Source organism: Sparus aurata, chromosome 5 (genome assembly GCF_900880675.1).
Source record: "Sparus aurata chromosome 5, fSpaAur1.1, whole genome shotgun sequence".
Taxonomy (NCBI): Eukaryota; Metazoa; Chordata; class Actinopteri; order Spariformes; family Sparidae; genus Sparus; species Sparus aurata.
The window spans coordinates 13,859,855-13,880,987 of NC_044191.1; the positions used below are offsets into that span (position 1 = coordinate 13,859,855).

The window sequence follows — 21,133 nt, forward strand, 5'->3', positions numbered from 1 at the left end:
AGATATTAAAAATGTTGTCCTTCATAGTCAGGGTAAAAGTCAGATTGTGTGAGGAGAACGGTTGTGGCCTTCATAGAGTTATAAAATAGATAACATCATATAAATGTATTCATTTTGCAACAACATGGTGCAAAGCTGATAGCTGCTAATTCACCACTTCTATTTATCCTGCACTCTTCCCCTCTGTTTTCATCAGCTGTAAGCATAACAAATGAAACCTACTGGAGACTCGTGTGGAGGGTTTTTATGAGCACCCAAATACTAACTAGGTGGAAAAGGGGCTCTACCATATGAGTTAACACATTTTCAAACTCTTTAAAAACAAACAAAAGACAGATCAGATTCAACTTTATTGCCATTGCACAGAAAACAAGTACTGAGAATTGACGTATCGTCAGTAACTTTAAACAACCGTGATATGAATCCGATAAGAAACCTTTCTTCAGAAACTTCCTTTATTTGAACTCATACAGTAGATCATTTAGGGCACGTCTTGGTGTAAATATGTAATGGTAAGTAAAGGCATACCAATATCCAGGGCAGGTATGTCTGTATGCATTATAAGTGACCAAGAGCAAACAGAAACAGAGAGAGACCATTTTAGTGCAGATATTTCATCACTTGAGCATTTCAATCAATTGTTTTGAACAGCTTGACAATGACGACAACTTATAAATTGTAAAATCTCCGGGCCCACCAGGATTAGAAATCAGATCACTTGATTGAGAGTCCATAAATGTTCATGCTACTACCCTGATTCCGACTACCTTGTAAAAATAAGTTATACATATATAAATATACATAAAAATAAAATAAAGTGGGAGGTGAGTCCAATTTTTGAACATGACAGGTTGAAGCAGCAGGCAAGTGATGATACAAAATGGCACAGTGTGATTGGCAGCAGCAAGTTAAGTAAACAGTGTCAGAGTCCAGTTGTGTGTGTGTAGAGGTGAGATGAGACTCTAGCTTCTACTGCTGTTGTTGATTCTCATGGCTCCAGTCGGCTCCCATTGACAGTTTTTTTGTCCATCACAATTTGAGGAAAATAAGCTGACCTGTTGTGCTTAATGGGAAACAGTGCTTACAGACACAAAATTACATGGATACGTGAATGTAGACATCAAATAAAGAAAGTCCAAGACCTGTATACAAAAATGAAAGACGTTTAGCTGTCATCATCCTCATCTACTAGTCTCATCATCTACTATTCTAATCAACATTAATCACTAGGTTAGTACTTGTGTTATCTTCAAAAGCCTGCAACTCCGCTTCAGTGAGTTAGAACTGACGAAGCCTCTTTGATGAGAGTTGAGAGGAGAGGTCGCCTACAATATAGCACCTACTACGACCATGACCTGGATGACTGAGAACCTTCATCAACTTTTGTTATGCTCATTTTTCCTACATGAGCTACTTACTGAACTTTGGATCTACATTCAAGTTGTGCATTAAGTGAGCCTCACCTGTAAAAACGACAAGGTTCCACCGAGATTTGAACTCGGATCACTGGATTCAAAGTCCAGAGTGCTAACCATTACACCATGGAACCTTGACTTATCTAACATTAATCACAACCAGATTGCTCTGAACTCAATGTTATCATTTCCATTTGATCACAGTACTTTTGAAGGTTTTATCTTGTAGGCATATCTTTTTAATTCGGCCTTCGTAAAATCGAAATCAATGTATCATAAATTGGATAATGAGATTAATAAAAAAAAAATTGTCCAAGTTCCCATTCTCACAGTTTCACAACGTTTTGCTTATGCAGTTGGCAGAAAAATAGATTTAAACCTCCTACGGTGTTTGATTACATGCAGCAGATATGTAAAATACTCTCACAAGTTCTGAGAAGCAGAATGTTTTGGTGTGCTCTCGGAATCATCCCTCATTCAGGAAGTTTATCAAGTACTGATTATCTAGTCAGGCTTGGAGATTAACAGGATTACATGATAACGGTACAAAATAAGACGACTGCATTCTGTTAAGGTTACAGAAAAATAGATGTAAGTAGATTACAAATCAATCAGTATAAAAGTGGATAACAAACAGGATTACAATTTTAAAATAAAGAATGACATACTAGTTTGTAACCATGCACATTGGACACTTGACAACACTTCACCTTTCACACACAACATCCCTCTGGTCTTGAGTTACACCAAATACCCAAGTGTGTATTCCTACAAGATACACATTCGTTTATATAAAAGTAATCTTACTGATATTTTCTCCTGTCTTTATACGCATGTTTGATATTGAGGTAATCCAAAAGCAACAATAGTTATTAAGTTATACTACTTCAATATTGTGATACTTGGATTACACTACTTAAACAAGTAATTAGTGATTGTACTGGCGGTGGCTGTAGCTCAGTGTGTAGAGCTGGTGGACCAGTGATCGGAAGGTCACTGGTTCAAATCCCTGGCTCTCCTGGGGTGGGACTGAGCTACATGCCGAAGTATCCTTGAGGAAGACTGAACCCCAGAATTGCTCCTGATGTGCAGTTGGCACCCTGTGGGGCAGCTGCTGGTGACTCATTCAGGGTGTACCCTGGCCTTTGCCCATGAGTGGAACCCCCTCAGGGGGATACCAAGCAGCAACATCCTGCAATCCTCACGGAAAAAACAAACTGGAAAACATTTTTTAAGTAACAGTATCAACCCCTTGCTATAGGCCAAACAGTAATGGTTAAATATACAGCCGACAAAATGGAGCAGAACCAGCAAAGAAGGAGTTGTGTTGACGTATCACCAGAAGCAAAAATCATCCCTTGGTTTTCAGAGGTCAGTCAAAGACTGCAGACTCATGCAGTTCATGCCCCCACCATGCTTTTTCATTTGCACATAATAAAACCCATCACCTGCCTTTGGATCGCCACAGTGGCCGTCCATGAAGACAGAAGATGCAACAGTGTTATTAAGCATCTACTAAGTACCTACTGAATTACTGACCAAGATATTCACCAGTTTATTCTATACAGAAGATGCATATCTCCATGTGTTACATGGCTCCTTTTCACAATGTAATGTACTACATACTGTATCAACTACAACAGGTAGGGGACTGCATCCCTAACAGTGAACTAAGTATGTAATGTAGTAAATGTACTTTTGCCCCCCCCCCCCATTTCAGGATTACTATAATATTATAAAAATCATTGTACTCTAGGATTCCAGTGCCTTCAGGCAGTAGACAAAGTTTTGAATGTGCTGTACGCATGATGAACTACCGCCACAGAGCGTCACATCAAGGCAATTACAGCCAATTGATGGGACATCAATCATTCACCAATTACTTGTGTTGCAGTACAACAACTAGAGTTCGAACTTCAAAAATATTTTGTTGATGCAATTATTCGGGCACTAAACTGATATGAGATCCTCTAAACCTGTTTTTACACTCATGCTGTTCTCTACTCTGCAAACCATCCCACACCGCTCAGCCAACAACGTCAGCACGTCCTTACGTGCACAAATTGGGATTCTGATGTTGCCTTTAAATGTTCCTCGGACTCTTGTGTTCCTACCTACAACCTCGATTTCCTCTTTGCAGTATCTCACAAAACTAACAAAAGTAAAAATATATCTGACTTCCCATTTAAAAAATAATACGACGGCCTACTAAACGGATTATGTGTGCAGTGGCAACCAAATGTTAAAACGTAGTATGTTTTTTTCTTTTTAATCAAGCTCACACTATGATGGCTAACCTTGCGTCATGACCGCCTCTTGGAAATTACGATATTTCTTACAGTTCTTGAAGATAGCACCATTATTTTGCATATGTGGTCTTGTTGGGCAAACGATGAAGAAAACATGGCAATGTTGTGAGTTTGGAGACGATGCAAACCTTTATGAAGACAGTGCGGTTGGACCAAACCCCTCGTCACACTCGTCGCGGGCTCAGCCTGCTGTATTTCAGTGATGTAAGCCGCTGTATTTCGATGCTTCATGATGAGATGGGAGCTCTGGAGCCGAGAGATCGAGAATAACGGAGCACAGCTGACGAGGGGATCGACCGCTGGAGCTGGTAAACACACTGTCGCATGTTGTGAGTCAGAGCCGAGTCTTGTACGGTCGGAAAGCCAATGTCAAAGCTAACTGTTGTGAGAAGCTGGGATAGGCAGGCAGACATCCGAGTTGAAAGCAGGTGGGCCAGAGATGGGAAATGACACCGCGCTGCTCCAAATTCATCCGCTCGAGCGAACGAGGATAGCCCTTCAGGCGAAATATCCTCGGAGAGGAAACGGTGTCTGGTAAAGGCTGCTTCAAGTGTACATCAACACCGTCCTGCGACGCTGCACCCGACTGTCCAACACTGCCAACGTAGGATTTGTTGGCACGAGCGGCGTTGTTATTTTTGTTTCATCACTTCGCAGAGATGTCCTTCACAATGGAGGATAATTTGGAGTCGGGGTGGGTAGCCGTCCGACCGAATGCGTTTGAAGAGAAGGAGAAGCACAAATTTGTTTTCATCGTCGCCTGGAATGAAGTGGAAGGTAAATTTGCCATTACGTGTCACAACAGGACGGTGCAGAGGAGAAGCTTCGGTAGGGACCCTCCGGTGGAGGCGACCAGCCTGGATGGGGACAAAACAAAATGGCCCGAAAGTCCCGTCAGGGATAAAGTATCAAGGAGCCCGAGCAAAGGAGCCAGGGAGGCTGTGGATAAAGGCTGCAGCCCTAAAACCAAGTTCGTGACAGCATCAAAACCAAGTCCTGTCAAAATTCAAACTGTGATTAAATCTGCAGCGTCCCCCGTTAGTCCTGATATTGAAGCGTTGAGATCACTGAGAGAGGACCCGCTGTCCCCGTCACTGGACAGCTTGGACCTGGATGAACTGGATCGTCTGAGCAGGGAGGACTGCAGCTGGGCCGGACTCTTCTCCTTCCAGGACCTCCGGGCCGTCCACCAGCAGCTGTGCTCGGTGAACTCGGACCTGGAGCCCTGTCTCCCTGTTTTTCCGGAGGAACCAGCCGGAATGTGGACGGTGCTGTTCGGCCCGGCGGGAGTGCCCGAGACCGAAATGGATGAGCTATGCTACAGTTTACAATTGTACCTTGGCCATGCGCTCGATACGTGCGGATGGAAGATACTTTCGCAGGTTCTGTTTACGGAAAACGACGACCCAGATGAGTACTATGAGAGTCTGAGCGAGCTGAGGCAGTCAGGGTACGAAGAGGCGCTCAACCGTGCAACAAAACATCTGCAAGAGGTGAGAGTTTCTGTGATCCTCCCCCGGGATCTCCATGTCAACTTTGTATTAACATAATCTGTGCATAGTCTTCTTCTGTAACTCTCATTCGGTCAGGTGCCAGACACCAGCCTCCCTGCTGCACTGACTAATTGTACTGCTTGAGGGTACGCAATACCAAAATGGTAATGAGGGTTAGTGTGATGCACTAGTCATTATAAGCTGAAGTAGACAGGCAATTGATGGACATACCTTCCAAATTCTATCCTAAAGTACAAAACAATCCAGGAGACCTTTACAGAAAAGGTCAACAACAATGGGTGAACTATACTACTGTGTTACTGATCTTCATAAGTCACACAACCAACAAAATAAACATATTGTAAGCATTATTGTGAATGTATATATTTTCGTTTTTGGGAGTGATGTTATAGCAAAAGGGAAGTTTTCTTTTTCTTCACTCAAAATCTCTGTTAAACTGAGTGTAGTTATGTGTTCCATACAGGATTTGGATATCACATAATCAATAATCTCCAGTCAGGACACTGCATGGAGGTTTAATAGGTCTTTGTGTACATTTGTATTGGTATACATGAGTCATCTAAGGTTGGTTTAATGTGGACTTTTATGAGGTTAACTGAATAATAAAAGCTCACCTCGTGCCTAATGTATTATACATGTATTAGGTAAGAATTTGTAAGATTAGGTTGTAACGATAAGTACAGTGAGTCCTCTGTGGAATATTGTATCCTCAGCATGGCTGCTGTCTGCTGCTTAGACAGCTGAGAGAGTCAAGTGCACGCACGCACACACACACACACACATACACACTAGCACACACTTCAAGCACTTCTTTCCTGTTAGAATTAACCCGTTAATGTAATGTGCATTGCACAATCATCATCTCACGGGTTGCTACCATGGATCTGTAAGTAGATGCATTTTTTTGCTGGTCTGCGTACATTTCGTGCTAAGTAGAGCTTCTTCGCATCAGTAATCCCCTCCCTGCACAGATACCAAATTTTAACAACAGAAAGTGGATATTTCTGTTATATCAGATTTTTTTTAAACAGTATTTTTCGGTGTTACAAGGGAAAAGACTTGAGGATGAAGACTAACTGGCGTCAAATGTTGAATGTCTGCCCCACCTATGTTTAAGAATAGCACACAATCACTGTCCTGCATTTAGCTGCAGTGTCTTTATTATTCAGAGTATCTCCAGTATCTTTTAGTGGGTCGTTTGGTTATTTATGTATATAGCCTCAAATAACGCAGTATATTTCAAATGCGTGTCAACTAACATACAGTATAGAATTGCCAGCGGCGCTCAACCAATGTGACGGATATGTGGTAGTGAATATGGGTTGTGAGTGCATTTAATAAATAGTTGTACGGGATGTCTTGAAGCTACAATAGTAATAAACATTTCCGTGAAACATTTCTGCATGTATATGATACAAGCAAACACTAGAGCTGATGTTTACAATGTTCTGTTTTGTATTTTTGACTTGACACAGTGGAGACGTAATCCAGACACATCACACGCTCCAGGCCTGCTCCTCTTACTCCAGCAGTATCTAGTAATTGAATAACTGATCTTTATATAAACAGACATTACACTGATACTCTCACATTGTGCCACCAATCAATAGCGTTAGTTATGCAGCCTTGACTTATGGAGCCAGACGGTGCAAGAGGTCCTCTGAGACACCAGGTGAGAGAGTGCTTAGTGGAAGGGTTTCCATTTTAAGCATCACAGCATTATTCTGCATCAGTATACTGGCTTGTACATCAACTTTGAGTGCTACCTATGTTTGTGGAATGAATATCTTTCAAATACATTTAACATTGACCGAGAAAATTCTACGTTAGTCCAACCGATCCTCTAATATACACATATTCAGTGACATTAAGCTAAGTGCTTGTGGCCAAACACAAAGTGGGTGAACTAATCAGCGTCCTGTGAGCAACTACTAGCAGCTATGTGTGTGGTTTATATTTGACTACCAGCGAGAGAAGCGATTATTTATTTGAAAACACAAATGGCATCTTGATTGAGGTGAGCGTAGATGCTGCCATAGCCTCAGTTACAACAGAACCAGAGTATATTTTATTGAAAGAAGAGCAAACAAACGGAACTGAAGGCTTTTCTCGATAGAAAGGTCGGTGTTACGGTTTTTGGCTCTTCCACCGACTGTTTTCAGAGAACGGTTTGGTTTACCAGCTGGCTCCACTGGTAGTGCTTTCCAAATGTCTGCTCTGATTGGTTGAAGTTAGCCCATAATAGAGGGTTGTAGATAAAATGGTTTGTCCAATCACCTGCCAAGTATTTTTTAATGCACCAGCCCTTTTCCAAACAGTTTCTAGTGGTTTCTTTCTAGGTGTAGCAAACCATCAGGTTATTCTGACACCCTGAATGACCTGAATTCATAAAAATGATGAACACACCCTTTTTTAAGCTTGCGCTGCTCATGGCTCTAGCAGAACCAGGTCACAGTGTAATACATGTTATATGTGCTCGTATGTTCACTATCTTCAGGAAGATAGAGTCAAGAGACTACATCCATTCATGCAGATTGTTCATATGATGGCCGATGCGTTCCCCCTCTGCTGGGCTTTAAGCCGACGAATAACCCACATCTCATTCCACCAAGTCAGTCCCACACCCACCTCCATTTTTACATTTCATGCACACGCACTCAAATAAAAAAAGACAGAAAACCAGACACAGGAAGCTTTTCCTTACTGCCCTTCCTGAGCAAATCAAACAGCAGAGCTCTCGGTCACACAGAATGTTTGCCAACCAGGCCTGTCACTTTGAGTTCAGTCTGCACATATGTGCGTTTATCCTGAAGTTAAAGGAGGAGCTACTGATCTTATTTAGCTCTTTATTCAGTCGTTCATTCAAACACAGTCACGGTTTGTTGTGTTGAGGATCTTACACACTCACACGAGCGCACACGCACACACATTGACACACAGACTGGCCTATTGATCCCCCCCAACTCCATTTGAGGGCCGAGTTAATGGCTATTTCAGTGCTTGCTGTTAGCCTACAGGATTGTTCAGTCCGGCAAAAATGTGTGTGTATCGATCTTATTCCCAGCAGCAGAAAGGACTCTGCTCACTCAGCCACAGTCTGTGCGCTGAGACTGCACTCAGATATACTCCTTTTTTTACAGTGACACAAAGCATCCTCTTAGTCACACAATGAGGTGCAAGTTTCCATTCATTGCTGAGTGACACTAAAAGATCAGTTTCATCATGTTCTTTGACTCTTGTATGCTTGTGCTGGGCTAATTGCCCACTGTTATCAAATGTTCATATTCATATGTTCTTTTGTTCTAAATGTTGTTTGTACGTAAACGATGATAAAATGACCTCCCTGTATCTGAATGTCATACAGCTGCTGGAGAAGCACAAGGCCATGGACAGTATGGTAGAGCTGTTGGAGCTGTATGACGAGGAAGATCAAGCCTACGGAGGCCTGCTGGAGGCCTCGACACAGCTGTACCAGTACCTGCTGCAGCCCTTCAGAGACATGAGGGAACTAGCAATGCTACGCAGACAGCAGATCAAGGTAACAGTTTGGGCCAGTTAAAGGTTTCAGTTTAGGTGTATATACATCTGTGCACGAGCATCGAGTGTCAGTACCTCAAGTGATAGTGAGTAGGGCTGCAGATAATGGAAAAACTGACAATAAAATGATATTATATAATATAATATTTTTCTTTTTTCTGCAATTCAAATTATGTTTAATAGAAATAAAGAAGTAATGAAATAGCTCCATCAAGCAGTACACACTATTTCAAATAGTGATGATTATATACTTCTCCAAATCCGGCCCTGTAACAACAAAAAGACCACAACTCAATCCATGATTGCTGTGGGTGTGAGCACTCCAGTTATATACACATCCACTACGTGGGTGTAGTATGCATTATGGACACTTTAACATTTTACTCTTGGGTCTACCGTGACTTTTCTTTCACTTTTTGACAAGCTGTCAGGACTCTTCCCTGCATGCTCTGTTTCAGGTTCTCTTGGAGGTTTATAATAGCTTTAAAGAAACTGCACTACCAGGAAGCACTATATGAAGATTACATTTACATTCTCGCCAGTTTGCTATTCTCTGTCGGTCAGTCTGTCGCTTTTGTGACATGTGACAAGTAGAGACGGTATCGTTGGATGCAAACACATGGCAACATAGGCGGACTGGCCATTAGTCTTGATCAGTCAGACTGTTGGCTCTGTGGGCTGCTTGTGCTGTAAGTAGTACTGTACACAGCACAAACACTGTGCATCCAACAGATTATTCCTCCTTTTGAGAAAGACATGGTAGACAAGGCTTATGTTTTACCACAAACTGGCTACAGTGACACTGATTTACTGAGGGGTGGAGCGGGTTTATTTCTCCTCCACTGACCAAAACAAACTGGGAGCTCAGAAACACACTCGCTTGTGTGTTCAGAGCCTGCATGTCACTCACTAGCAACCAACACTGTCTATCCAAAAAACCCTAAATCATAGTAAGTTATGTTATATGAGACAGAGTTCTCTTGTAGATTAGATTATGGAAACTGAGGACTGTGCAAATTTTCCTTTTCGCAGCAAAAAAGCAAGTGGCCAGCTGATTTCAGGAGTTGAAATTGGTGTATGGTAGTGGTGACTTCCAGCCTGGAGAGAGAGACTAAAAAAGACAAAGAGTTTGTGTTTTTTTGTGTTGTTTGTGGTCATTTGACCCTCTTATTGCAGACCTTGGCAGCCATCTTCTGACGCGTGGGAGTTATATGGATGGTGTGCTAAACTAGCATGCATGGGAAGCTGACTACTATGCACATGGGCCGAGATCCAGTGATCCAGTATTTCTGTATTTCTTTGAAATGTACTGACATGAAGGAGTCATAAAACACAGTGGATGGTCACAGGAAATTCTCATGTCTCTTAAAAAAAGATCTGCTCTGCATGTGTGTCTCAGTGCGAGTGTACATGTGTGTGTGTGTGCTTCCTGTGATTTATATTGCAGAATTAATTTGCAATTTTATATTCTGGTAAGATGCCCCATCTTTAGTAAAGCATTGGGAGGGTGGTCATATGTGTGTAATTGCAAAAAGAATGATGGCGACTGGTGATTGCATAAATGCTGGAAAGGCTTTGTTCAATTATTGCAGTGCTGATGGCACATTTATATTTAGCTCACTGAGTCACACACAGCAGCACGAGTAACAAAAGACTTCAGTATCACATTACTACGTAACACCCGTCAATAAAGGAGCAAACAGACACAAATATACATACACACACAGCTTTTCCCAAACCTTGGATGGAAACAGCTTCCTGTCAGTTCTTTCCTCTTCCACATTATCTGAAATGTTTGTGGGATTGCGGCAGTCAGGGTTAAGTGACATACTGTGAGCTGGAGTGGATCCACGTGAATCTCCAATTTCTCAAAGACACATGAATAAGTCATGTTATGTGTGACCCTATAGGTTTGCTGCAGGTAGAGGCTGCGGCTGACACACAGGGACCAGAAGTTACACAGCAGAAATGGAAAGATGTAAGCCATAATTAAAGAACTTTTAAATGTAGCTGAATAAATCTTCTTACTCAGGGGAGGTGAGAACCCCCATGTGTCTGCTAAAGACAGGAATGTTTTGTGTGTGTAGAATTTAGGGGGATCGATCGGCAGAATTGGAATATAATATTCATCATTACGTTTTCATTAGTGTGATATATTTCTACAGTTTCCCCGAATAGACAGACCAAACACTTTTCCTAGAGTGGAGATTCATGGCCACCATAGGCTCTCTCCTACATGCGTGCAAGGAGAGGGTGAAAGGAGTTGTAATCAGTTAATTGCTTACTTTTCATTACTTATGATTATAAGTAATGAAAAGTGCTACGTTTAATTTCTTGTAAGGAAGATGCGCACAGTGTAATTCCAGTTGTATACTATGCACTGGGCAGTACTGGACCAATAAACACTTCCATTAAAGGAACTTGGGTGGTGCTACGACAATGACGCAATGTAATATTAATGGTAAATCATACACTAAAAAACATGCCTGAAAACATTGTAGGCGAGATAAAGGCAGTGTGAAACATTGTTTATAGTTATCTCAGCACTGCCTAGTTTTGACAGCTTGATTGGAGTTTGGTGAGACGCACCTCACTCAAACTGAGAGACAGAGGGCGAGGGGCGTCTCTCTCTTTATTTTATTTGTGTCCGTTTACAAAAGTTCAATACAATAGCTGAAATATGCCAAATGATGCGTTTTGTGTTATCTTGTGGGTTTTTCTGGTCAATGACATTCGGTATCATAATCAAAATGATAAAAACAGTTTGATGTGGAGAAAATCAAATGCCTAATTGATGCTAAAATTACCTTGAATTTGGCTGCCATGATTTAAAACAATCTGTTGTTATGGTGAGATAATTAAGATATAATTAAGATCAGTGACAAGATATAGAGGCTAAAGTGCCAATTTCTTAGCTGATTTACTGAAAGGATGCTCTAGTATGTCCTTTACTTTCCACATTGCGCTGCTTCAGATGGCCTGTCTGTCCTGTGGAGGCACTAAGAACACTTGGTACCTAGATTATAGACTATTATATGTTAGCGTTCACCTCAGATGACAGCGCAGTTGTTTTTACCAGAGGCAACTTTCATGGCGCGTGTCTCTCTATTGTTGCATTCTTTGTCTTTATATTCACTGCAGCACATAAATCACTCAGAAAGGAGGATTGGGTATTTGAAAAAGGTGCAGGTCCCACCGAGATTTGAACTCGGATCGCTGGATTCAGAGTCCAGAGTGCTAACCATTACACCATGGAACCTCCTGTCAGCTAACTGTGGGGGGGCGCTGCTTGAACTCATATTTCCGGGTCTATTTATAGCCTACGGCATCTGAAACTCAGAAACAACATTGTTTTCTGCAGCTCCTCTCCAACTGAAATTCCTTTGTTATGGTCTATTTGACTTTGTCTGGTCACAGATACATTCCACTTTGGAATGTAAAGTCTGTCAAAGTCTGGATCATTTGTCATTATTTATATCTTTTAATTGATACAGCGTGATTGAATGATTTGTAACAAATTCCAAACTCTATCTGCCCTTATCCTTGTTACTCATTCTCACTATGTTATGTGATCAAACAGAAGAACTGAGACTGAATCAGCTGTAAAGCATGCACATAAGCAGCTACTGTGTTAAGTTGTTTACATTGAGGCAGTTTTTTTTCCTTCTCAAAATACAGACAAGAATAACAGGTTTGAGCAGATATGTTAACTACATCAATACTTATACTTGTTTGATTATAACCTGAGATATAGTAAAACATTTGACTAAAATCAGCATATTTATGCTGTGTAATGTCTGTTTTCTCTTCTTGTTGTGTTTTATCAAATACCTCTTTAAAGAAATCCACAAATCTAATGAATAGAGTATATACGAGTATATTGTGACATGGGGAAAGAGTAAAAGTTACAGGAAAAAAGAGTTACTGTAGTGTGTGAGCTGGAAACCACATGTAATGATTCTCAACTGATAAATTAAGATGATCATTGAAGACAAAGAGAGAAGAAAGAGGATTCTCTTCTGTCAGTTGTGCAAGCCAGAAAACGATGTGGATTGTTCAAGATGATAAATATTTTAACATATTGATAACAATCATAAAACCCACTCTTACACATGAGGTAGCTTGTTGATAGTGAATGGCATCAGCCTTAATTTCTGGTTGTAGAAGTCTCAATGTATCTATCATACAAAGGAATTCAGAAAGGAAAGCTGAGGAAGGATCACTGGCAGCCTGAAACCATGAAATTGCAGTGGTAAATGATACGGGTGCACTGCTGAGTAGTGCAGTGTGAGCTAAGGTGCAGCGGGGTTACTTGGGGTCGGACGGAGATGTCGCTCTGTAAGCTTTGCTGCTCACAGTCCCTCCTTGTGCTGCCTACGCACGTTTTGTTCCCCTCGTATAGAGCAGGTTTTCAATTTTACTCTGTTGCTCTGTGTTAACACTTTGTCTGCATTTGGTTAACAGAGACATGTCATATTACCATTATGCTCTTTAACTATCTTCAAATGGTCCTTGGTTTGGTTGAAGACAAGTGAAATTGTTACTTCATCATGTGTTCTCACTGTATTCATTCCTTTTGCGATATTTAAATGCTGATTTTGCTTTTGCAAGCTGGTTGAAAATGGGGTTGGTTTAAAAAAAGATCTGTCCGCATAAATGTATTCCTGTGTGTTTGAATGTGTGCATGGAATGCTGTAGGGGTAAAATACTGCATATCGTCAGTGCTTTCATTAGAGTCTAGCTCCCTCTCCAGTCCTGCGTCTTTGTTGACACCATTGAGATAGCGTGTGCATTTCTAACCCATCCTGTTCCTCAGAGTCTGCAGCCATGTAAGTCAGACAATTTGCCTCTCCATCATGTGTGGAATATATTCAAAGTACTGTCATGAACACTTACCAGGACTTCTGTGTGTAATTAGGGAAAACATTTCTATCCTCATGGTTTTTCCCTGTGTTTGAGAAGCTTATTCGCCGTTGCCACTAAGTGGCAGTAATGTGTGCCTTTTGGAGTTCCAACTAACCTCTGAACCTCAAGTAAAAAAGAAGCAGTGTCATCTTACAGAGTGGGTACACAATGTGCCACTAACTGCCCAGCATTCTCAAGGCTGCATTGTTCGTAGTGTGTACACAGAAACTGCTGGGCTTTATCTATTTTTAAATGTTTTTAATTTATACAAATTCAATTGTATTTGTTCATCTTTGAGAGTATGTGCTTTCCTGATGTTATATGTTGTGGTGCTAAACCCAGTTCATATGTTCCAACTGCTGAAAACCCAAATGTATAAAGATGGCACACACAAATCCTCAGGACCAAGTTTACAAATCTTACTTACACCGGTTCATTGTGAACATGTCACCCAGCATGCTAACGTTTCATCGGAGTATCACGCTTGGATCAAGGCATGAGTTCTGCCTAGTGGCATGACAAGCATTAGCACGTTCGTTGACATGGCCAGAATAAATTGGTGAAATTGCCTTTTGTCAACTCTGTTTCCTGTCTGCACTGAAGATTTGTGTCTGTGCTACCTTTATACATTTGGGTATTCAGCAGTTGAAAGCATTTGTATTCCATAATCTCCAGATCGGTTTTTCATCTCATTCTGCTTTACTGCTGCCTGTTGTTGTTCTTATCCTTGCTGAGAAAAATGTGTTCATTGTCTCTCAACAGATTTCTATGGAGAATGACTACTTAGGCCCAAGGCGGATTGATGCTCTTAAAAAGGAGGACTTTGACTGGCAGAAAAAAGCTCAGGAAGCGGTCCTCAACATCCAGGAGTTTACTGTGAAATACTTTGAGATCACTGCCAGAGCCCAGAAAGGTACAGTACGCTGTCACTGTCACTGCTAATGTCCAGTCAATAGAGCAGCAAAGGAATGACTTTGAATAATCGCACACACACAAGTCAAACACACACACACACACACACACACACTTAGCAGCAGCACTGGCCTGCTATTGACCTGTGTGTGGTTTTGATCGTCAGGGCTAATGTGATTTGGTATTAATGAAGCAGTGCAGACAGCCATGATTCGACAGGGACAGGGGGAAACAAGGACAAGCTATTGATCAAACAGCTCTGCCAGCAGGTTGTCTCTGTGCAGGGTTACTCCACACTGTGCCCCTGCTCATACCAGTTTTCTCCCTCTACTGATTCGTCCATTTAAAATCTGACAACGATTAGATCAAAAATGTATAAGTTTCAAGTGGAATCTTTAAATGTAAATTTGATTGAAGGAAGTTGCAATGTCTGAATGTGGCCAATAGATGTCTCCCTCTACATTATTGCAATAAACCTTTACCCCTGGGAGGCTGAAGTCATCACATTAAAGGAAAAGAAGTTGTGGGTGACATGCCCACTCACAGTACCAGAGGAGAAAGTTATTTGATCGTGTCGGTGACTCACTGTCACGTGAGTGCACATCGTTTTGAACTGTGTGGACGTGTAACTGCCAACAGGACTTTGTCTTATGTTTGCTTGTGTCTGTGTGTAGGGGTGTATGAGCGTATGAAGGTGGACCAGCGTAAGTTTGGTAAAGCTTCATGGACAGCGGCGGTGGAGCGCATGGAGAGACTCCGCTACTCTGTCGCAAAGGAGACCCTGCAGCTCCAGAGAGCAAGGGAGATCTGTCTGGACCAGAGGAAACACACACTTCGAGAGGAGGTGTGGTAGTAACACTGGAGACCATACAAAATACACATGCACACAGACATAGTCACGCAGACACAGTTGTTGTGTGACTTGTTTTTTTGTCCTGTCCCCTCAGATGCAAAGTCTGTGTAGCAGTGAGAATGCCATGGCCCTTTTAGACCACATGGAGACACAATACTATGAGCTCCAGCTCCAACTGTATGATATCCAGGCTGAGATACTACAATGTGAAGAGCTGCTCCTCACTGCTCAACTGGACAGCGTTCGCAGACAGATCACAGGTACTTTGGGCAAGTTGACTCGCTGACATGACGCTACATTTCTGAATAAAACTCATTACATTGCTGATGTGTAGTGTCTGTCCCACACATGAAAGGTCTGAACCTGTGTTTCCACACAAGTCCATATACATGTTACTGGCCAATTGGAAAAAACCTGGACAAACAAGTAGAGAAACATTACAAACAGTGGCTCTGTTATGCTGTGAGGTGCATTTGGATAGCATAGTTTAGGTCCACTTGTCTCTTCAGAGGGAAGGATCACTGCAAACAACAACACAAAGTTGTTCTGACTGGTCACCTTTATCCATGATGAAACATTTCTATCCTGATGGGAGTAGTCTTTTCCTGGATGACAATGTTTTATGACTGTGTTTTCAGAGCGTCAAGATGAAGTGGTGTACTACGACACCTTTGAAAGTGCAGATGATATAACAGAGGATGATAATGCAGAGAGGGAACAGTTGCGCAGGCTTCAGGTCAGCGCTCGACAGCTGGAGGCAAGAAGGGGGCGCATCACTGCCAAGCGCTCTTACCTGAGGAACAAGAGGGTGTGTAGACTTTACTCACATTCACACTTGTTTTGATTCCTGTAGCGTTTCCTGGCTTCTGAATACTGTTAGTTCAAGTTAATACATGTGTAGAATGGAGAGTGTATTTTGCATTTTGGTTGATCAGGCTTCATATCCAAGCAGAAATGAGACCTAAAACTGTGTCCTGCTTAGCTACTCTGCTTTACTGGAAACGTATGTCAACAGGAAGCTTTGTTGCCACGTTGTCTTATTGTTGTGTTTCATTTTTTCTCACCTTCCTGCAGGAGATTTGTGTGTCCAACCACACTCAGAAACAGCAGAAACGTCAAACCATCAACAAGGACTCTACATCCCACCAGGTCTTACAGGTAGATGTTTTTTTGATAATGATGTGGCTGTTTACCTCTAAATTGCAGTCCGTAACTCCTCTTCTCTAAACTTCTGACTTTCTTCAGTTGAGAAATGAAGAGGAAGAAGACGAGGAGAGGAAGAACAGCAGAGTTAGTCAGGAGAGACAGAGAACTCTGGACAGACTACGTACTTTTAAGCAGGTATGTGCCCGCCTATAAATCTAAATATCTCAACATTTTTCCTCTTATTTTTCTTACTGATTGACTTCTGTGTCTCTCCGTGTGTTTCTCTAGCGGTACCCTGGTCAGGTGATCCTGAAGTCAACTCGACTACGTGTGTCCCACACCAGAAGAAGAGACCGTGGAAAGAGCATGGAAATGAGTAGCGTGAGTGAGAGGGAGGAGCGCGTGGACTCATTCTGTGTCCAGACACAGAGCCAGCCGCTGTGTCTCAGTACCAGTGTGCAGACGGACCCGAGCCCCAGCTCCACGCTCACCACTCAGCCCGTCACAGCACTGACAGCATCCCTTCCTCCGCTGCCAGTGCCTAGTTCTGCTGACTCCTCCTGCTCTCCCTGCTCCCTGTCTTCACTGCTGGCATCCCCCATCTCGCCTCCCCCTCCACCGCCCCCTCCACCTCCTCTGCCAACGAAGGAGGAGTTGTCACCTTCTGAGAGTCCGGGTCGGCATGGGCACAAGGCTGAGGTGAAGAGTGAAGCGGAGGAGCTCTCCCTCTCCCCACTCGGCCCATTTATCCCTCGCTTCTTTGACAGCAGCCAGTTGGTGAGCGCCCGGAAAAAGCTGAGGAAGACTCCAGAGTTTGACTCACACAGCAGACGAGGTACTGGAACCATTTGGTACCATAGTCGGAGGTTAAGGCCATGGTGCACTAATCAAACTTTCTCCAACTAACTCAAACAGATTTTTGTGTAGTGTGCCGGATTCTAAATTTTCAATCCATGTTTGTTCAGTTTTGCATGACAATTAGCATGACAATAAGCATATAATATGTGAATCCATTGCAACATAACACGCGTATACCTACTGTAAGTGGTAAACTCATTTTTCACAAATCACATAGTGCAGCTCTGTTGCGCCTGGATAGAAAAACATGACAAAATCAAATCTGTCCTCATTTTCCAGCTCACAACAAGAATAGAGCTCCCGTATGTTGTCTCCTAAATAACTGCTGCCCACTCCAGATTGTCTTCCGATATTTCTTGCATGTTTGAAAATGTCTTGCCATTTTAAGCACAACAATAGGAGGAATGTCTTTACTGTAAAGGAGGTTTGCTCTCTATTTTGAGGTCTTTTTGAAGTCAAATACTTGACCATTTGGAGTTTGGTTAATTGTTTGTTCAGTGCATTTGCAGATGGTTTTAAAAAAACATCTTAAGACAATTAGGCATTAGAATTTGTCTTTGATTGGTGTGCCGTGGGCTGTAGATTACCCGGTTACTATAGCCAATCACAGTCTGCCTTTCTCTTCTCTTCCTGTGTGCAGTGAGCTCGCCCATGGATGAAGTTTTAGCCTCCCTGAAGAGAGGCAGCTTCCACCTGAGGAAGGTTGACCAGCGGACCATGCCTACTGCCAAGGGTGACGATGATCCCAACAGCATCCTCGTTCAGATTCGCAAGGGGGTCAAACTTAGGCGCGTTCCCAGGAAAGAGAGAAAAGACCAGGGAGAGCTCCCAGCCTCTACTGACCCCCTGACCAGGAGCATCCATGAGGCGCTGCGCCGCATCAAGGAGGCCTCACCAGAGTCTGACTCCGATGACGATGGGCTGGCTGGCCCTGACTGGGACAGCTAGGGTTGAAGGCTGAGGCGCAACATATAATATAGACACAGACGCCTGCACACTCTGGCACTGCACGCATTGTACTGTACTGCACACACGCACACACACAAGCAAAAACACATACATACAGTCATACATAACACACACAGCCCAGTCACATATGTAACTAGTGACAATGCCAAGGCCTGAATCATACTGAATATCACCAACTCACCAAATGCTCCAGAGGTCTATGGTCAACCTGTCCATTTGTTTTTATTACACTACATTCACCATTGAGGAGGACATTATTTGTGTTTTTATTTCTGCTTTATGTAACTGTGGTTTTATTCCCGTACTGTAATCAGATCGTAATGACGCCATGTTTGTTTTATGTCTACTGTAAAGCTCTGCACTAGCCCTTTGTGGCTACATTACCATTAAGAAACAGCACTTAGCGCATTTTACACCAACACTGAAACAGAAAGCTATCAGTGCTGTGAGGTGTGTGATTATTTTTCTCCACCCACCCCAAAGCATTAGGAATGAGAAACTGTAACACAAATATGTGTGGTTGATTATTTGCAGTCATGATGAAGATCAAAACAAATAGGAGATCCCACTGAACTGGATTTACAGTCCAGATTGTACACCATGAAACATCACCTCTGCTGACACTCTCTTCTATTTTTATTCAACCAGTATTACTACGACTGAGCCAGACTATGCTGCACAGCTGGTTTTGTCCCAGCACATGTGGGTGTGGTGATGTCTGACAGACCATTGCTTGTCAACACTGTACATCTATTGTAAATCCTTTAGTTTTTAATACCAGATTCATGCCCTTCCCCCACTCTTCTCCTCCTCTGGCCTTGACTACCCCCAACTCTCACCCCCCGTCTGGATGAGGGAATATGTATCGACCCATCTGTTCGACTGCAGCATATGGCCTGACTGGTGATAACTATGGAGGGTCACAAAAGGTTTATCATGTGTTGCCACATCTAGGCAACATCTCCGAGCAGAAGCTGGTCACCTTGAGTTGGAGAGGATTAGGTGGAGGGTCATCGGCAGAGCTGCGGAGTGTCTTTAGCGAGGTGGAGGTCGTGCATTCTTTGTAAAGTGCGGGCGGACTCGGTTGGTGATTCCTGAACTTCGTATGTGGGATAGTCACGGGAGAGCCAGTCGCGCTTGTTTTTTATGATGGATGGTTTAGTGGGAGGCTCGATTCTCTCAGCACTGTAGGGAGTAACTGTGGGCTGTGGAGCAGGCGCTCGTGATTGATGCGGTTTCTCATGCCATCTTATTCACTTTCTCTCCAATCCTCTTGCATCTTTTTCTAATTTCTTTCTCTGCACTCGGTGGGCAGGAGCACACAGTAGGAGGTCTCTTACTCACAGTGGTGGGAGGGAAAACATGCTCATGCACACATGGACTCATGCACCAAACTCAGCCAATATGTGCAGAAACACTTCAGTGGGAGAACCAGTGAGTGGTTTCAGCTCCTCTAATGTACCTAGTACGGTTTCTGAATCACTTTATGTGTACAGTAAAAAGTTTTTGTTTGTCTTTTATTCACTGGTCAAACATTATATCTGTAGTAGACGAATAAGCTTAAAAGCACATGTGAAATCGGACCTACAGGAGTGTGATGGGAGGACAGTATGAGGGGACCAGTGGGATGCTTAGCAGCACAGGAATCCACCATCCATGTTGAAATGAAGCAAAAAGATGTGGATTCATAAACTAAGCTCTGACTCTGGAACAGCCTCAGCATGTCCTGTTTTAAGTAGCTTTGATGCAAAGATTTGTGCTTTTCCTCTTGTTCAATTGTCGAGGGCCATTCACAGATTAATCATGACGCAGACACTAATGTAGTAAGAACCAGCATGGAAGTATATGTCACATTATAAGCTTGAAAATAGGTCAGTGCTAAAGAGAGTTTATTATTTTGCTGGCAGAGAAAACCTGAGGCACTTTTACATGTCTTCTGTCACTATCAGCACAATGTTCTTCCATGGTACCCTCATCATGTAGCATGAGACGGAGATCTAACCCTAACCTGACTCTTGATTTAAACCAAACCCAGACCTTACTCGACATAATGTCACCGTAACTGACGAGAGCAGATTTTCCAAAAACGATTCCAGTGCAAAGGTTTAAGCTGCTCCACCAAACAGTGAGCTCAAAAGTTTTTTGGGAAACTGCAGCACATTTGCCATGAATCAACTACCCCATCGCCTGACTGACCTGAGAAACACACTGTCATGTCTTTAACACTGATCTATAAATAACCCTAAATCAGCTCGTCTGTCAGCTAACTGTAATTTTTACATTGCATTTCACTGCTTCGGTTGTTTTTCCAAAGCATTTCGAGCCAAATTGTGTTGTGATGTGTTTGCTTCTGAACATTTCCTATGTAGACCTGTTATCCACACAGGCTGACTATATGACCCCGCTCTCTGAATAAACCAGTCAGTCACTTGAGAAGTGCAATATCAATATGGAGAATACACAAAAAAGGGGTGAAACAAGTTAATGGGTGATAATGAGGTCAGATTAATTGCCTAAAACGACAGACTTATTAAATGTTGCAGTTGTGTTTATACATTAGCGTACAAACACACTGTTTCAAGAATACCTTTCTGCCTTTAGTCCTTCCATTTTATTTACAACCTTGCCCCTGCATTTGAATAAAACCTTGTGAAGCAAACTCTGCGATTGCCTGTTTCTTTGTTGAATGATTTAGTTAATTATCTGTTTTAAAAA

At 42.4% G+C, this 21,133-nt stretch overlaps 1 protein-coding gene and 2 non-coding genes across 3 annotated transcripts; 1 reads left to right on the plus strand and 2 right to left on the minus strand.

Moving 5' to 3' along the window:
- Positions 1 to 1,477: 1,477 nt before the first annotated feature.
- Positions 1,478 to 1,549, minus strand: trnaq-uug (transfer RNA glutamine (anticodon UUG)). Its single transcript has one exon. It is a non-coding gene; the product is annotated as a tRNA-Gln (tRNA).
- A 1,980-nt stretch (positions 1,550 to 3,529) lies between these two features.
- Positions 3,530 to 21,077, plus strand: LOC115581254 (junction-mediating and -regulatory protein-like). The gene is made up of 10 exons (XM_030416187.1): positions 3,530 to 5,217; positions 8,603 to 8,776; positions 14,443 to 14,593; positions 15,267 to 15,436; positions 15,540 to 15,705; positions 16,084 to 16,253; positions 16,520 to 16,603; positions 16,691 to 16,786; positions 16,880 to 17,426; positions 18,090 to 21,077. The coding sequence occupies exons 1-10, from the start codon at positions 4,384 to 4,386 to the stop codon at positions 18,395 to 18,397; spliced, it is 2,700 nt and encodes an 899-aa protein (XP_030272047.1). The 5' UTR covers positions 3,530 to 4,383; the 3' UTR covers positions 18,398 to 21,077.
- trnaq-cug (transfer RNA glutamine (anticodon CUG)) lies at positions 11,963 to 12,034 on the minus strand. The gene has a single exon. It is a non-coding gene; the product is annotated as a tRNA-Gln (tRNA).
- Positions 21,078 to 21,133: the final 56 nt, after the last annotated feature.

Coding starts and splice junctions, on each gene's coding strand:
- LOC115581254 (XM_030416187.1), top strand. CDS start 4,384: ATGTCCTTCACAATGGAGGATAATTTGGAGTCGGGGTGGGTAGCCGTC. Junction 15,706..16,083: donor CGTTCGCAGACAGATCACAG/GTACTTTGGGCA, acceptor CTGTGTTTTCAG/AGCGTCAAGATGAAGTGGTG. Junction 16,787..16,879: donor GACTACGTACTTTTAAGCAG/GTATGTGCCCGC, acceptor GTGTTTCTCTAG/CGGTACCCTGGTCAGGTGAT.